The sequence below is a fragment of the Artemia sp. Qi Xiang Cuo genome, chromosome 7 (genome assembly GCF_049724085.1).
Source record: "Artemia sp. Qi Xiang Cuo chromosome 7, ASM4972408v1, whole genome shotgun sequence".
Lineage (NCBI taxonomy): Eukaryota > Metazoa > Arthropoda > Branchiopoda > Anostraca > Artemiidae > Artemia > Artemia sp. Qi Xiang Cuo.
Window position 1 is genome coordinate 57,988,680 of NC_142800.1, and position 18,670 is coordinate 58,007,349.

Sequence of the window (18,670 nt, forward strand, 5' to 3'; positions counted from 1 at the left end):
TCTCCGATGATTTGGGTACGATATTATATGAAAAATAACCATCTATCCATGCGTCATCTACAACTCCAGCCTTGGCAATGCGGGCCAACGCCGGTAGAACAAACTTTAAGTCATAATTGGAATTGTGTATAAAAACAGGTACGAAATATTGCTATCTAACGTTTAAATTGCAAGACTGATTTGCTACCCCTCTAAAGTTACCCCCCCCCCCATGTAATTTCCTGCCACAAATGATCATGGTCGATCACCTTCCTCCTCCCCCTATTCTCAACACCATCATCAAATCCTCCCTTGCAAACCCAACAGTTTTTACGATTTTTAATGGCCAATCTGTCATCTGGTGATAGGAGCATAGGGTAGTTTGTGTAACGAAGGCACGAAATTGCACCGTTCGCTGATTTGATTAGACTGACCAATGCCGAGCACATGAAGTCTTCACCGCCCAACGTCTCAACTAAATCCAGCACTTTCATGGTATTATTGGAATCTCGTTGCGCATGAGCGTAAGAGACCTCCTATGGCTTCATGTATTTTAACACGATTTGGATTTGACGAATCGTACACGTCTGTGAGTCAGGCCTCACAGTTCAGAGCGATCTTATTGCTCTGTAGGAGCGTGTTTTGGAAATTCTTAAAACATAAGATCGCTCTATCTCCGCTTACCGTCCCCACAGCCTGGTATCCATGACGTTTACAGTGTTTCATTTGATGCTTTAACTTTAAATCAGAGCGAAATCTGGAGAGGCATGTCGGACAGTAATAACAAACACCCCCTCGCTTTTTACCCTCCCCCAAAACCCTACTAATATCAGTAATTGGATTGAAATGACCAATTGAATCAGGCTCTGTGGGTGGCGTGAGTAGTGTGCTAATAGGCACTCCAAATTACACATGGAATTACACAAGAATATACAGTGCAGTTTGACGTGCACATTATAAGAAGCGACCAATCCTTTTATATTATATATCTATAAAGTGAACAAAAACGTTTTGAAAGCATAATTGAGATTGTATAACGCAACCAAACTGGTTTTTGAGGCAACACCCATTTTTTAGGGCCAATCAGAGAGAGCGGAGGTTACTCTATATACGATAACTTGATTAGTAATTGGATTCAAGTAAAAGAAGTGATTTTCATTGCAATTCATATTAGTAAGAGAGTTGAATTCAGAGAGAATAGTTTATTTGAGACGATATTAGTAGAGAAAATGAGTGGGTATAACTTGCAACCCATGCCCTGAGGGCTCTGGGGGGAGTGTCCTCCTCAAAAACATAAGTTCTATCTGGAAATCAATTACGTTGATCAAAATTGCTATCTCAAAATTTTGATTGGATGTGTTTGTGGAAATGGTGGGTGTGGAAGGGGTGTTAGTTGCCTTCCAATCACTTTCAACTATTAAAAAGTGCACTAGTCAATCCAATGTCTAATTGAATGAGCCCTTTTCGAAGTTTCTATGACAACTCATTCGATACGACATGCCCTGGTTAAAGGAAATAAAATAATAATAATAATAATAATAATAATACATTGTGTCAACATCGTTCTTTACTTAAGCATTCAGCGTATCAGCGAATCAGACAACCCTATTGTAGAGGTTTCAAGCTCCTATCTGCAAAAATGTGGAATTTTTATTTTTTGCCGGAAGAAATATCACGGATACGTGCTTATTTTTTTCAGGGGTGATTCTATCGACCCAGTGGTCCTAGAATGTCGTAAGAGGCCTCGTTCAACCGGAAATTAAAAGTTTTAGTTCCCTTTTTAAGTGACCAAAAAATAGGAGGGCAACTAGGCCCCCTCCAACGCTCATTTTTCCTCAAAATCACCTGATCAAAATTTTGAGAAAGCATTTTTGTTCAGCATTGTCGAAAAATCTAATAGCTATGTCTTTGAGGAGACTTAATCTCCCACTGTTTCCGGGGGAAGGGCTGTAAGTTTTAAACTTTGCTCATTGTTTACATATAGTATTGGTTATTGGGAAGTATACAGACGTTTTCCGGGGGAATGTTTTCTGGTGTGTGGGGGGAGGGGGTTCGGAGGGAGGGATTGCGTGGGAGGATCTTTCCATGGGGGAATTTTTTTATGGGGGAAGAGAATTTCCACGAAGGGGGTGCTGAATTTCCCATCATTATTTAAAAAACAATCAAAAATTAAATAAAAAAACAAGTTTTTTCATCTGAAAATAAGGAGCAACATTAAAACTTAAGACAAACAGAAATTACTCCGTATATGAAAGGGGCTGCCCCTCCTCAACACCCTGCTCTTTACGCTAAAGTTTGACTTTTTCTCACAACTCTACTTTTTAAAACAATAGAAAAAATTAGCTTAAAGAGTTGGGCGTTGAGGAGGGGACAGCCCCTTTCATATACGGAATAATTGCTGTTCGTTTTAAGTTTTAATGTCGCTCCTTACTTTCAGTTAAAAAAAACTTGTTTTTTTAATGAATTCCTCCAGGGGAGATCGTATTGAACCTATGGTCCAATGAGACCGGGAGAGAGATCATTTGAATGGATGACACCATTCTTTACAGAGATTAAATAAAGAAAAGAAAAATTTCAACTGAAAGTAAGGAGCAACATTAAAACTTAAAACAAACAAAAATTATTACATATATGAGGGGGTTTGCCCCCTATTCAATACCTTGCTCTTTACGCTAAAGTTCGAATTTTTTTCGAATCACAAATCCCTGAATAACAAAGGCCGTTTAATTAGAATAGATAGCTCTTTGGAATGTGCTAAAAAAAAACTTTAGCGTAAAGAGCGAGGTATTGACTAGGGGGAACCCCCTAATATACGCAATAATTTCTGTTCGTTTTAAGTTTTAATATTGCTCATCACTTTCAGTTGAAAAAACTTGTTTTTTATATAATTTCTGATTGTTCTTTAAATAATTCTGGGGAATCCGGCGCCCCCTTCATAGAAATGTCCCTTCCCCCAAGGAAACACCCTACATGGAAAAACCCCTCCCCCATCCAGAAGAAATCCCTCCTGAAAACATATGTATACTTCCCAATAATCAGTACTATATGCAAACAATGGGCAAAGTTCATAACTTGCAGCCCTTCCCCCGGGAACTGTGGGGGACTAAGTCATCCCCAGAGACATGTTTATTAGATTTTGACTAATTTGAAATCTTAAAATTTTCTTAAAATTTCTTAAAATTTAAAATTGGTTTTCAGAAATTAAAATTGGCTATCTTAAAATTTTGATTGGGTGACTTTTGGGAAAAAATGAGCGTGGGAGGGGGCGAAGTTGCCCTCCAGTTATTTTGGTCATTTAAAAAGGGCACTAGAACTTTTAATTTCCGTTCGAATGGCTCTCTCACGATATTTTTAGGACTAATGGATCGATACGATGACCCCTGAGGAAAAAAAAAAAAAAAAAAAAAAAAAAAAAAAAAAAAAAATCAACACGCATCCGTGATATTTGTTCTGGCAAAAAATACAAAATTCCACATTATTGCACATAAGAGCTTGAAAACTTTACAGAAGGGTTCTCTTATACGATGAATCTAATGATGTGATTTTCATTAAGATTCTATGATATTGAGAGGGTGTTTTCCCCTTTTTTCGAAAATAAGGCAAATATTTTCAGGCTCGTAACTTTTGCTGGGCTAGGCTTGTAAAGAATTCCCTTTTTGTAGTATAAATTAAAAAAAAATCTTTTCAAAAAAAAAAATGTTTCAAGGAAAAATAAAGAGCAAAATTAATACCTAAGACGAGTAGGAATGAAGTTCGATAATAATTCGAACTTAAATGACCAGTAATTACTATCAATGAATAAAAGAAATCCAAAGCGAATAGAAGCTGAATAAATAATTGCATTGTACGTAAAAATAACAGCTACTGTTATCGATGAATAAATGAATTATTAATCTGCCAGAAATTAAAATAAAATGATCAAATGAAACTAAAAGCGAATAGAAACTAAATAAACAATCACACAATACATAAAGATAAGAGGTACTGCTATAGATGAATGAATAAATCCCAAAACGAATAGAAATAAATAATCCAATCAGGCATAAAACGAACAGAAACTAGCACAAACAAGAGCCGGACTATCGTCCCTTAAACCTTATTGAATAAAAAATACTAGTTTTTTAACTGAAAGTAAGGAGCGACATTAAAACTTAAAACGAACAGAAATTATTCCGTATATGAAAGGGGCTGTCCCCTCCTCAATACCTCGCTCTTTAAGCTAAAGTTTTTTATTGTTTTAAAAAATAAAGTTGTGTGACAGATTCAAACTTTAGCGTAAAGAGTAAGGTATTGAGGAAGGGACAGCCCCTTTCATATACGGAATAATTTCTGTTCGTTTTAAGTTTTAATGTCGCTCCTTACTTGCAGTTAAAAAATACTAGTTTTTTTTATTCAATTTTTGAACGTTTTTGAAGTAATGCAGCTTTGATTTTGGCTCACCGTACATGAATAATTAAAACGAAATTTGCATATTAATTTAACTTTTTTGGCTAAATGGCTTTCTCGAAATTTTGTTCTAACTTAACCTACGAATTAACTTACGTAACGAACTTCTATATTCGTATGTTTTATTACGTATATTAGGGAATTAGCCCCCTAGTCGATATCTTGCTCTTTACGCTAAATTTCGAATTTTGTTCGAATCACAAACCCCTCAATCAGAAAGGCCGGTTAATTAGAATAGATAGCTCTTTTGAAAGTACTAAAAAAAACTTTAGCTAAAAGAGCGAGGTATTGACTAGGGGGCAAACCCCTTCACATACGTAATAATTTCTGTTTGTTTTATGTTTTAATGTTCCTCCTTACTTTCAGTTGAAAAAACTAGTTTTTTTTATTTAATTTCTGATCGTTTTTTAAATAATGCTGCGAAATCCGGCGCCCCCTTCAAAGATATATACCTTTCCCTGAGAAAACGTCCTTTGTGGAAGGATCCTCCCACGTAACCAACTCCTACGACACCCTCCACCATCAGAAAATAATCCCTCCTGAAACGTCTTTATACTTCCCATTAACCAATACTATATGTAAACAATGGGTAAAGTTCATAACTTCCAGCCCTTCCCCAGGAACTCTGGGGGATTAAGTCATCCTCAAAGACATATTTATTAGATTTTCGACTATGCTGAACAAAATGGCTATCTCATTTTGATTGGGTTTTTGGGAGAAAATGAGCGTGGGAGGGGGCCTAGTTGCCCTCCAATTTTTTGGGTTACTTAAAAAGGGCACTAGAACTTTTAATTTCCGTTCAAGTAATCCCTCTTGCGATATTCTAAGACAATTTGGTCGGCACGATCTCCCCTGGGAAAATAAAACAAACAAACAAACAAACAAATAAACACGCATCCGTGATCTTTCTTCTCATAAAAAATGCAAAATTCTACGTTTTTGCAGATAGGAGCTTGAAACTTCCGCAGTAGGGTTTTCTGATACGCTGAATCTGATGGTGTGATTTTCATTAAAGTTCTATGACTTTTTGGGTGCGTTTTACCCTTTTTTCGAAAATCAGGCAAATTTTCTCAGGTCCGTAACTTTTGATGGGTAAAACTAAACTTAATGAAACTTATATAGTTGAAATCAGCATAAAAATTTGATTCTATTGATGTATCTATGGAAATCAAAATTCCTGTTTTTAGAGTTTCGGTTACTATTGAGCCGGTTCGCTCCTTACTTACAGTTCGTTACCACGAACTGTTTGATAAAGACTATAGCTTTGCTTACGACATACTGTTAACAATTTATATTTTGACACATTTTTTTATTTATCATCCTATGAGCAACAGTACAAAAAGCAAAAAAAGAAAAAATATTACAATGCTAATCAAGACTGATACTGATGCGAGTTATACAACTTCCCTCCCTCCCAAAACCAACAAAGAGCTTCACTGTTATTTGCTATTTGTTGAAAATAAGATGTATTTTGATCAGTGTTGTTTTTATTTGGCCAAACAATCAACAACAACAAAAATAAAATAAAATCCTCATTGTAATCAAGATGACTAGAAAAAACTTACGAAAGTAGACTGTTTTCTAATGTATAGTGATAATAATTTCTAAGTGTTATATTGTTTACAGTAACGCCCAGAGTTAGGCTTAAGATTAGAAGAGTAGGAATTGCGGTAACTAGTATTGGGTCTATACATACTGTACTTGATTTATAATGATATGCATGTGTAATCGCTAGACCTGACGATTATTTCACGAGAAATCTGAAACACGTATTTTAATTTTAGAATGATGTGATTGAAAAAGATGCATTTACCTTCGAGAAATTTTACAAGCTTTACCACAAAATCTGCCCGAGAAACGACATTGAAGAGCTTTTTCAATCAATGTAAGTAGCTAGAAATAACTTGGAGGGTCATATGGGGTTAAATCGATCGAGTATTTCTTATCCTTAAATGGGTTCTTAGCTTTTAACTTTCTGCTTAACTAAATAAGATATTTCTAAGATACTTCTCTAACGGTCGAGAGTTACTCAAAGTCAAAATATCAATAAACTTCAACAGATTACAGTAGCAGCAGTTTATCCTTTCTGAAAAAGAAAAAAACAAATCAATTTTCCTTCCAAGACTCCAAAATCCTTTTTTTGTCAAAAATACTACAGGAATATTTTTATTTGGCTTAGGGAACTGACGAAGTTTCCGATGAATGTTTGAATGCTTTGTTATAAAGGATTGAAATTTCATAATTTCCAAACTTTCATTTTAATGTGTTCCTTCATTCATGAGAACCTATTTTGTATTTAGGCAAAAAAATGTACTAATAATAGAGTCTTAAACAGTGATTTCTGTAGATTTTTAACCACGGATATTGTTTGAGTTGTCTTTCAATTAATCACAAAATAGCATACAAAAACGGTAAACGGTAGAAAAAGTAGGGTTAGCTATATGCTTTCTTTTGATGAATCAATTTTGGAAATAATTAGTTCTTGGCCCCTTTCCTCCTCCAAATTTAAGTTTTTTGTCTTTAATACCCTTGCCTCAATTTTCTTTTTGAACTTCGAAGTTTCAGGTGTTTGCCATTACACTGACAAGCGAATACGCAAACAAGTATCCAAAATAGATTATTTTTTCACAATTTTTTAAGTTGGAATAAGTTCCAACAAATATCTTCAAGCTCAAGCTAGAGCAAGTAAATTACTAAGTAAAACACAAACAAAATAAGGAAAAACAAAAACTCCTGCCTTTTAGTTAAACTTCTCCAGTCTTCATTAATGACAGATTGGACCATAATAGAACCAATTACCTCATTTATCCTTTTTTTATGTTTTCTAGGACTAACCCTGCTATTCATGTTGGTTGAAAATTAAGTTTACTAAAATATCAATATGTTCACTAATTATATATTTTTCAAACTTTATACGCCTTCAAACCCTCTCCACAGACGTCCCCATAAGGGTTTAGGGCAATTGCACCTGATGTCCAAAGACGTCTAATGGGCAATTGCACTTGCGCATTGTCGGCTGAATGGTTATAAAAACGCGTAATACAATTTATAGTACCTGTTTCCTGCAGTTATAATCCATAAATTGCCCAGACCAGTGGCTGCCAACCTGTGGCTTGCGATTTGCATTCTGCTCTTTCGTCGTCAAAGTGTGGGGATTGAGAATCTTGTCTCTGTTCTGGCTATACATATTCAACAATCTAAATAAGCCTCAAAATAGCAGAACAAAAACGTTGAGACTTCTCTGCACAAACGTGTCAACAAGCATAATTGGAAATCAACAGTGCTCCACACAAATCGTATTCATATTTTGACCCAAATGTGTTTTGAGGTTTTGCTAATGATTACTTTCCAAAAAAATTTGGTGTGCAATTCATAAAAATTATTGCTTTTTGTGAATTTATACTTGTGACCTGCCGGGCCAGAAATGAGAGACACAGTTGAGGACACGGTTTAGTAGTCCTACTGCTCAGTAAGACATATTATTTGCCTTTCATCAAAAGTTGTCGATTGCTAACTATTTGGTGTTATGTTGAAAATACATGGAACTTTATTTAACGTTTTAAGGCTTGTTTTACAAAGGATTTTATGCTGCTGGACACGGATGTTAATGATCTTCATAAATATTCTCATTAGGTCTCGATTTAAATAAGCTGAAAAAAAGTTTATGATAAAATATATCAGTTTTAATTCAGTGTTTTATCTGATATTTAATTTTGATTAGATATTTTCAACTTAAAAATACGTTTACAAAGCGAATGATTCTTGTGTTTTTGTGGATAATATTTTGCACCCTAACTACGGCTTTACATTGGATTTCTTACAGTTGTAAAAAAGCTATTTTGGATGCTTGAGATAAAAAAGGTTGTTGATCTCTAACCTAGACCCTTGATAAACCAGTCTTAACTACACTTATGATCCTCACATATCATTTTTCTATTTTTTGTTTTGATGCTTTTAATTTAACTTAATTATTTTCAGTACGAGAGGGAAGTCCGAGTTCATTAATCTGATGGCCTTTATTGACTTTCTAAATGAGAAGCAGAGAGATCCAAGATTGAATGAAATTTTGTATCCATTATATAACGAGAAGAGAGCAGCCGAAATAGTCGAGGCTTACGAAACAGACAAAGAAAACCAAGCCCATAGTAAGAAGATTAATAATGTTTGTTTATGCGAAGAAATTTGTTTAGAGAGGTATCGAAATGTTGTAGAATCAGGAGGCTGATTATTAGAGAGGCTTCTGAACTCTCTTATTTAGCTGCAGTAGTAAGTTCAAGGCACGCAAAAGCAGCAAGGCTTTTCTGAAATGCTCAGTTGTTTTCGCTCTCAGTTCAGTATAATGTTTAAGACCGGTAAAATATAAGATTAAAGGTCTCTTTGTCAAGTCTATGAGCACCCAAAACTTTGTTGTATATTCAACCATATGTGTCCTATCTTATGCCCAATGTTCTATTATACCACTGAACGAATCTGGTGACATTTTTACCTCATTAATTATTATTATTACTTCTTATTATTGTTTTTACTATCATTAAGTTTTGTATCAGAGTCAAGACTTAGTCCACACATGGCTATTGCCTCCTCACCAAAAAAAAGTCAATATGGCACCAGTAGCCGCTGATACCACGTCGGGCGTGTTTTTTTTAGATAGTGCTTTGCTATCTCTTTTTCTCCCATTTTAATAGATCCTCCCCTGGTAGTGTCCAGGTTCCTACTATTGATCTTCTCCACCCCAGGAGCCCAACCCACCAATTTCAGACCAGCCTGGACAAGCAACACTGATCCCTCAACAGAGAAGGGAGAGTTACTCGTTGTTCTCTAGCAATTTGCGGCAAGCGTCACCTGATCCTCAGAAATAGTAATAGCAAAATAAGTTCTTTCCCCTACCTCAGATTCCTCCTCAAGGGAACTTTTATGTGCCATGGTTGAAGCTTAATATATCCAAGGGGATTGACCCCAAGGCATAACTTCGGCCACCGTTAACAGCTTAATGTTGCTGGGTAGTCGCTGTTGAGGACGGCCATTGAAAAGACGGTAACTCTAATTAGACCTACTAGGCCACTATTTTTAACCACTCCTCTCAAGTGTATCTCAAGAAGATTCTCACCGCTAGCTCAATCTAGTCACGTTAAAAAATAATACGAAAGTTTAGCTTCCTCATATTTAAATTTTAAGATATTTTTCAATAATACTGTCAAATTCATAGGCTTCTAAGCGCTATATTGATGTCCTAAATCAGACACTTGAATTAAATCTGAAGCAATATAATTTTATTGATTAAAATCTGAATTTTTAAGTGTTTTTTTACAATTTTTTCTAGGAAAAGGAGGGAAGAAGAATTTTTGTATTTTGTCAAGCTTATTGTCATTCAGGCATGGGAAGCTTAAAATATCGTAAGCCTGAGAAAAACTGGTCTAAGCTGTATTATTAGATCATTTTTGACAACTCAACATTCAGAAGTATTCAAACGCGAGCCTTTGAGAAATTAAATTAAAAAAAAACAAGTTTTTTAACTGAAAGTAGGGAACGACGTTAAAACTTAAAACGAACAGAAATTATTCCGTATATGAATGGGGCTGCCCCTCCTCAACGCCTCGCTCTTTACGCTAAAGTTTTTCATTGTTTAAAAAAAAATAGAGTTGTGAGAAAGTCAAACTTTAGCGTAAAGAGCGAGGCGTTGAGGAGGGGCAGCCCCCTTAATATACGGACAAATTTCTGTTCGTTTTAAGTTTTTAACGTCGTTCCTTACTTTCAGTTAAAAAAACTTCTTTTTTTTATTTAATTTTCGAACGTTTTTGAATTAATGCAGTTTTTGATTTTGGCTCACCGTACATGAATAATTAAAAAAAAATTGCACATTAATTGTACTTTTATTTGGTTAAATGGCTTTTTCGAAACTTGTTTAATTTTATTTACGAACGTTTTTATTAGTAATAAATATACGTAACTTACGAATTAACTTACGTAACGAACTTCTATATTCATAAATTTTTAACACGTATATTAGGGGTTCGCCCCCTAGTCAATACCCTGCTCTTTAAGCCAAATTTCGAATTTTTTTCCAATTCTTTAAAAATGACCCCTTAATCACAATCAGTTGATCAGTTGAAAAACTTGTTTTTTTTATATTTAATTTCTGATCTTTTTCTTTAATAATGCTGGGAAATCCGGCACCCCCTTCATAGCAATGTCCCATCCTCCATGAAAACTTCCTTCATGGAAAGATCCTCCCATACAGCCCCCCACCCCCCCCTCCCCCACCTACGAGATAAAATCCCCCCTGAAAACGTCTGTATACTTCCCAATAACCAATACTATATGTTAACATTGAGTAAAGTTCATAACTTTCAGCCCTCCCCCCAGGGACTTTGGGGGATTAAGTCATCCTAAAAGACATTTTTATCATATTTTCGACCATGCTGAACAAAATGGCTATCTCAAAATTTTGATCGGGTGACTTTGGGAGAAAAAGAGCGTGGGAGGGGGTCTAGTTGCCCTCCATTTTTTGTTCACTTAAAAAGGCACTAGAACTTTTAATTTCCTTTCCAATCAGCCCTCCCAAGATATTCTAGGACCATTGGGTCGATACGATCACCCCTGGGAAAAGAAACAAAACAAAAAAAACAAATAAACACTCATCCGTGATCTTTCTTCTTGAAAAAAATGGAAAATTCCACATTTTTGTAGATAGGAGTTTGAAACCTCTACAGTAGGGTTCTCTGATACGCTGAATATGATGGTGTGATGTTCATTAAGGTTCTATACCTTTTAAGGGGTCTTTCCCTCTTTTTTCAAAAATCAGCCAAATTTTCTCAGGCGCGTAACTTTTGATGGGTATAATTAAACTTGATAAAACTTATATATTTGAAATCAGAATCAAAATTTGATTCTTTTGATGTATTTATTCATGTCAGCTTTGTATGATGTATGATGTATGATGTATTTATATGTCAGCTTTGTATGAATGTATTTCTTTATCTCTAAAAGCTTCCTAAATGGCTGCGACAAATCTTCTTTACAAGAATTTAAATCGGTTTAATCAAAAAGAAGAAAATGCGGCTATAATGTTGCAAATTTTATATTTTTAGGACGCACCAACATCGATAAAAATTGTTTAACCATGATAAATTGTCTTTAGAAAAAAATGTTGCTACTGAGAAATAATTATAATAATTTTGATTTGCTGTTAGCTCTGCACGTTTTATAACCCAAGTACTTTTCAATTTTAATGCCCCCTTTTAGTAGTAAAAATTTGCATGTCTTTTTTTACTATTGTTTTTAATGGAGGCATAAACGTGTTCTACTGGGGATGGCAGACTGGTGAAAGAGCTTTCCTTTTGTTCTTGTTTCCTACAGCTTATTGTGACATAAATGAATATTTTATTTATATAATATGCTTGATCTTTTTGAATCCACTGCCCTGTGAACTGACTTCCCTGCTGAGCTATCAATTATTTCTTCTGCGCATTTATTTAAGAATAAAATAACATTAGTTCTGTCTCAATACAGTCATAATACAGCCCTTCCTTTCGAGCAAAATCCATAGATAGCCAAAGATTTCAGTTCAAAGAACTGAAGTCGGTGCGGGCCTCTAAGGATCAAAAGTTGGGACAGCAACTTTCTAGTTTCGGTGCCAGAGAAATTTAAAGATACCTGAGACTAGATATGCCAGTAGCTAATTCTGTTGCTCGGGAACCAAATTCTGTTACCAACTGGATCATTACTTGCCAAAAACCGTTTTGGCAGGGAATAATGAAACCAATGAAAACAGGTAGCAAATAATTTGCTTATGTAATATCTGAACCCCCCTCCCATGAGCTAAAAATATAGAGCCATAAAATAGAAAAATTATTTGCTACGAAGTATCAATGATTGCTATAGCCAGGCAAAAATTCAGGAAAAACTTCGCCCCAACTCTTCAGAACACAATTATAAAAATTATCAGAATTGAAACCCAATTTGTTGGATTTCGTAGGACACTGGAATTGACAAGCTGCTATCCCGAATGTAGATGCTTCTGGGTCACAAGATTACCAAGATTTTATCAAGATTTTTAGATCTGAAAGAGCGCTGGCTAGATTGCATAAGACCTAATCAAACAGTTCGTGGTAACGAACTGTAAGTAAGGAGCGACCCGGCTCAATGGTAACCGAAACTCTAGAAAACGGCATTTTGATAAAAATAGATACATCAAAAGAATCATATTTTAATGCTGATTTCAAATATATAAGTTTCATCAAGTTTAATCCTTCCCATAAAAAGTTAGGCGCCTGAGAAAATTTGGCTGATTTTCGAAAAAAGGGAGAAAGAACCCCTAAAAGTTATAGAACCTTAATGAAAATCACACCATCATATTCAGCGTATCAGAGAACCCTACTGTAGAGGTTTCAAGCTCCCATCTACAAAAATGTGGAATTTTTTGCCAGAAGAAAGATCACGGGTGCGTGTTTATTTGTTTGTTTGTTTGTTTTTTTCCCCCAGGGGTGATCGTATCGAACCAGTTGTCCTAGAATATCGTGGGAGGGCTCATTGGAATGGAAATTGAAAGTTCTAGTGCCATTTTTAAGTGACAAAAAAAAAATGGAGGGCAACTAGGCCCCCTCACACGCTCATTGTTTTCCCAAAGTCACCTGATCAAAATTTTGAGATAGCCATTCTGTTCAGCATGTTCGAAAATATTATAACTATGTCTTTTAGGATGACTTAATCCTCCTAAGTTCCCGGGGGGAGGGCTGAAAGTTATGAACTTTACCCAATGTTAACATATAGTATTGGTTATTTGGAAGTATACAGACGTTTTCAGGGGAGATTTTTCCTGGTAGTGGAGGTGGAGGGGTAAAGGGTTATGTGGGAGGATCTTTCCATGAAGGAAGTTTTCATGGGGGAAGGGACATTGCTATGAAGGGGACGCCGGACTTCCCAGCATTATTTAAAAAAAGATCATAAAGTTAATATAAAAAAACAAGTATTTCAACTGCAACAGCAGCAACGTCGAAACTTTACACGAACAGAAAATATTACATATATGATTGGGTTCACCCCGTAGTCAATACCTCGCTCTTTAAGCCAAAGATTTTTTAGTACTTTCATAAGGGCTATTTATTCTGATTAACGGCCTTTGTGATTAAGCGGTAATTTCCAAAGAATTGGAATAAAGTTTGAATTTCCAGTTAAAGAGCAAGGTATTGACTAGAGGGTCAACCCGCTGCTATACGTTTTAAAAATCCATTAATATAGAAGTTTGTTACATATGCTAATTCGTAAGTTACGCATATTTATTATTAATAAAAAAGTTCGTAAATAAAATTAAACAAGTTTCGAAAAAGCCATTTAACTAAATAAAAGTAAATTAATATGAAAATTTTGTTTTAATTATTCATGTACGGTGAGCCAAGATCAAAACCTACATTTGTTCAAAAACGTTCAAAAATTAAATAAAAAAACAAGTTTTTTTAACTGAAAGTAAGGAGCGACATTAAAACTTAAAACGAACAGAAATTATTCTGTATATGAAAGAGACTGTCTCCTCCTCAACGCCTCGCTCTTTACGCTAAAGTTTGACTCTGTCTCACAACTTTATTTTTTAAAACAATAAAAAACTTTAGCGTAAAGAGCGAGGGGTTGAGGAGGGGACAGTCTCTTTCATATACAGAATAATTTCTGTTTGTTTTAATTTTTAATGTCGCTCCTTACTTTCAGTTTAAAAAACTTGTTTTTTTTATTTAATTTTAGTAAGAGCATAAAATCACTGTATAGAAACTCCTGATACGATTCTTAATGAAAATAAATTATATTCATAAATCCTTGAGCAACCTATTTTATAAAAACAGTTTTTATAGATGACAGTTTGATAGTTTAAATTGTAATAGCGATAACTATAATACATTTTTAGTAATCCGAAGTAACACAAAATTTTTAAAGGAAGGGACAGGTAATTTATCTTTGGGTCAACGGCTGTTTGAAACTGTACTCTGAAACTGAAACTGTACACTCTTATCCAAGGACGCACTCCTCAGCTGTGGTTTGTTTTGTTCTGAGTTTTGTATAGATGGCTTATTTCGTGTTTTGGAATTTTTCTATCTCTCAAGATATTTAAACTGAATAGCTTTCTGTCTTATTTAGTGTTTGTTTACCAAGTGCTTAATAGACTCTCTCCTGAATATTTTTGCGATTTTTTTTAAGTTAAATTCAGATTATCATCAGTACAGGACTAGAGGTCATGGAAGCTTAGTCTCAGAAGTAAGGAGTACGAGTCGATCTTGTTTTGTAATTAGAAATTATGTAGTTAATTTGTGGAACGGTTTCCCGGAGAGCATTAGAGTCAGAAAACCAGTTCCAGTTTAAACTTAGATTAAACAAGTTTTTGTTGGGTGGGAATTGAGTATATTTGATTGTTGTTGGTTTTTTTTTTTGGGGGGGGGGGGCTGTTTTGTGGGTATTTTTTTATTCGGGAGGGTTGAATAGTATTGAAATGTAAGAAAAGAGTAGGAAGAGTGAATGAGTTTGGTTTATGGTGAAAGATTGTGTGACGATGCTCAAGCCACAATAGTGGCTTAATAAAGCGTCACACGTTCTTACCATTTTTAAGGTTTGGTTGATAATTTTATTCAGAAAAATGTGGTAAGTGCCAGTTAAGTATGATATAATTATTAGTTGAAAATAAAACCCATCTCATCTCATCAAACAGTTCGTGGTAACGAACTGTAAGTAAGGAGCGACCCGGCTCAATGGTAACTGAAACTCTAGAAAACGGGTTTTTGATACCAATAGATACATCAGAAAAAATCAAATTTCAATGCTGATTGCAAATATATAACTTTCATCAAGTTTAGTACTACCCATCAAAAGTTACGTGCCTGAGAAAATTTGGCTGATTTTCAGAAAAAGGTGGAAAGACCCCCTAAAAGTTATAGAACCTTACTGAAAATCACACCATCATATTCAGCGTATCAGAGAACCCTATTATAGAGGTTTTAAGCTCCTATCTACAAAAATGTGGAATTTTGCATTTTTTGCCAGAAGAAAGATCACGGATGCGTGTTTATTTGTTTTTTGTTTTTGTTTTGTTTTTTTTTTTTTCTCCCAGGGGTGATCGTATAGACCCAGTTGTCCTAGAATATCGTGGGAGGGCTCATTGGAACGGAAATTAAAAGTTATAGTGCCCTTTTTAAGTGACCAAAAAAAATGGAGGGCAACTAGGCCCGCTCCCACGCTTATTTTTTTCTCAAAGTCATTATTGACTTTGAGAAGTTTATTGGGAAGGTTATTGGGAAGTATACAGACATTTTCAGGAAGGATTTTTTTCTGGAGGGTGGGGCTGGAGGAGGGAGTTACTCGGGAGAATCTTTTGGTGGAGGATTTTTCTTTGGGGTAAGGGACATTTCTATGAAGGGGGCGCCGGATTTCCAAGCATCATTTAAAAAACGATCAGAAATTAAATTAAAAAAAAAACAAGTTTTTTTCAACTGAAAAGAAGAAGCAACATTTGAACTTTAAACGAACAGAAATTATAACGTATATGAGGGGGTTTTCCCCCAAGTCAATACCTCGCTCTTTACGCTACAGTTTTTTTTAGTTCTTTCAAAAGGGCTATCTATTCTAATTAAACGGCCTTTGTGATTCAGGGGTTTGTGAGTTAAAATTTTTTAACTTCTAACGTAAAGAACGTGGTATTGACTAAGCGGAGAACCCCCTCATATGCGTAATAACATATACGTAATAAAAACAACAATAAAAAAACAAGCGATACGGCTCAATAGTAATCGAAACTTTAAAAAGCGGAATTTTGATGTCAATAAATGTATCAAAAGAATGGGTTTATAATGCTGATTCTAAATATATAAATTTTATATAATAGCCTCAGAAAATTTACCCGATTTTTTAAAGAGGTGGGAAACATCCCCTACAAGTGAAAGAATTTTAATGAAAATCACACCGTCAGATTCAGCGTATCAGACAACCCTATTACATAGGTTTCAAGCTCATATCTGCAAAAATCTGCAACTTTGTATTTTTTGCCAGAAGAAAAATATACGAATATAGAAGTTAGCTACGTAAGTTATTTTGTAAATTACGTCATAACCAAATTTAGAGACATCCATTTAGCAAAAGAAAAGTAAAATTTTTATGCAATTTTTTTTACTTATTCAATGACGGTGAGCCAAAATAAAAGCTGCATTAACTAAAAAACGATCAGAAATTAAATTAAAAAAAAACAATTCTTTTAAACTGAAAGTAAGGAGCGACATTAAAACTTAAAACGAACAGAAATTATTCCGTATATGAAAGGGGCTGTCCCCTCCTAAACGCCTCGCTCTTTACGCTAAAGTTTGACTCTGTCTCACAACTTTATTTTTTAAAACAATAAAAAACTTTAGCGTAAAGAGCGAAGCGTTGAGGAGGGGACAGCCCCTTTCATATACGAAATAATTTCTGTTCGTTTTAAGTTTTAATGTCGCTCCTTACTTTCAGTTTAAAAAACTTGTTTTTTTTATTTATAGCCTATAAAAACCAAGGGCATCAAAATACAAAGCACAAATTTTTTGCCCCTTCCTCCCAGGACTCATCTATTTATACCTCAAACCCACGATTACCAGGATTTTTTTTTTTTTTGTTGTTTCAAAATTACGAAGCTTTTAAGGCAGAACAGTAGAGAGGGGTCAGGAGGCGCCACGCGACACCCCTGCTGCCACCTACAACTTTTTTTAACACCATATATTGGCACGCCACCCACGTGGTTTATGGTTTTGTCAGTGAGAATTTGAAAAACAGGAACTTTGTCACATTTATGTATGGTTATATGGTTTTCTCAGTGAGAATGAAAAAACAGGAATTTTCTCACTTGAAAAACCATGAATTTTGTCACATTTATGTCTGTTTATATGGTTTTTGTCAGTGAGAATTTGAAAAACAGGAATTTTCTCACATTTTTTTATTTTTTTATGTTTTTTGTCAGTGAGAATTTTAAAAAACAGTAACTTTCTCACTGTTAAAACCATAAACCCCGTGGTGCTGTCACGAGTCAGAACACCTGTACTGTCGGCCTCAATTCACCTATCGTGAATCAATAATTCCCCTTAGAAACAACAAATTAATTTCCCCTTTCTTGACAGATCAATCAATCAATGACATCATCTGTCAGACTTTAAAAATTTTCGCATAGAAACATTTCTCCAGGAATAGATCCAAATCATTAATGTCTTTGCCTCGGGAATAGTTCTACTGGTCGAACTCCAAAGGATATTAATAACCAACGGCCATGGAAACAATTAGGCAAGAAACATCTTAGCGATGAATTGTTTTAGCGCGCGGAAAGGTTTCATATTAATTTGAAATGCGTTAGCGCAGAGATGCCAATAACAAAGGAACACGCAGAATTTACGTTTAGGGATTATTTGGGCGAAACCGTTTTAGAAAGGTTATGGAAATATTTCGGCGAAACAGATAGAGACATTTTAAAAGAAGATTTTTGAAGAGATTTTAGAAGAGAATTTAATGGTGAAACTCTGTGGTCGTTATAATACATAAGTTTCATTTGAACAGTGTTGTGAGGTCCTCTAACCCAACCCCAAAGGGTTCCAATCCTCCTACCCCAACCCCGAAGGAAGCCCCCGGTCCTCAAAGCCCCCCAAACTCCCAAAGGGCCACCGGCGCCCCCGCAGGCCCACCCAGACCCCCAAAGGCCATCCCCAGGCCCCAAATGTCCCCCAGGCTCCCAACTGTCCCCCCGGACACTCAAAGGCCCCCCAATCTCCCAAAGGGCCACCGGCGCCCCAAAGGCCCACCCAGACCCCCAAATGCCATCCCCGGGCCCCCCAAAGGCACATCGAGCTCCCAAAGGACCAACGGGGTCCCAAAGGCCCTCCCCCGGTCCCCAAATGTCCCCCAGGCCCCCAAAGACCCACCCCATACCCCACAGGCCGACCCAGTCCCCCAACTGCGAACACCGGCCCCCCCCAGCCCCTCCCCCGGGCCCCACAGGGCCCCCCGCGCTCCCAAAGGACCCCCGACCCTCCAGGGACTCACAGACCCTCAAAGGCTCTCCCCGAGCACCCGTCTTTCGTTGATGTGTGTTGTCTGAAACCTATGATTTGGGATGTGTAGTTTGCTACTTCAGGCTTTTCTGAGCTAAGGTTTACTAGTATTTCATAGGTGAGTTTTTTCTGAAAAAAATAGTTTGGGATTATTGGTTAGCTTTTTCAGGCTATTATGAGATAGTTTTATTAGCCTTTCGTTGATGTGTGTT

The 18,670-nt window shown here is 35.8% G+C and overlaps 1 protein-coding gene across 1 annotated transcript in view; it reads left to right on the top strand.

Moving 5' to 3' along the window:
* LOC148950495 (1-phosphatidylinositol 4,5-bisphosphate phosphodiesterase-like) overlaps positions 1 to 18,670 on the top strand; it is a 177,628-nt gene that overhangs the window by 115,138 nt on the left and 43,820 nt on the right. The window contains exons 7-8 of the mRNA XM_089091881.1: positions 6,210 to 6,310; positions 8,404 to 8,587. Coding sequence (XP_088948007.1) covers positions 6,210 to 6,310; positions 8,404 to 8,587 — 285 coding nt within the window. The remainder of the gene's footprint in view (positions 1 to 6,209; positions 6,311 to 8,403; positions 8,588 to 18,670) is intronic.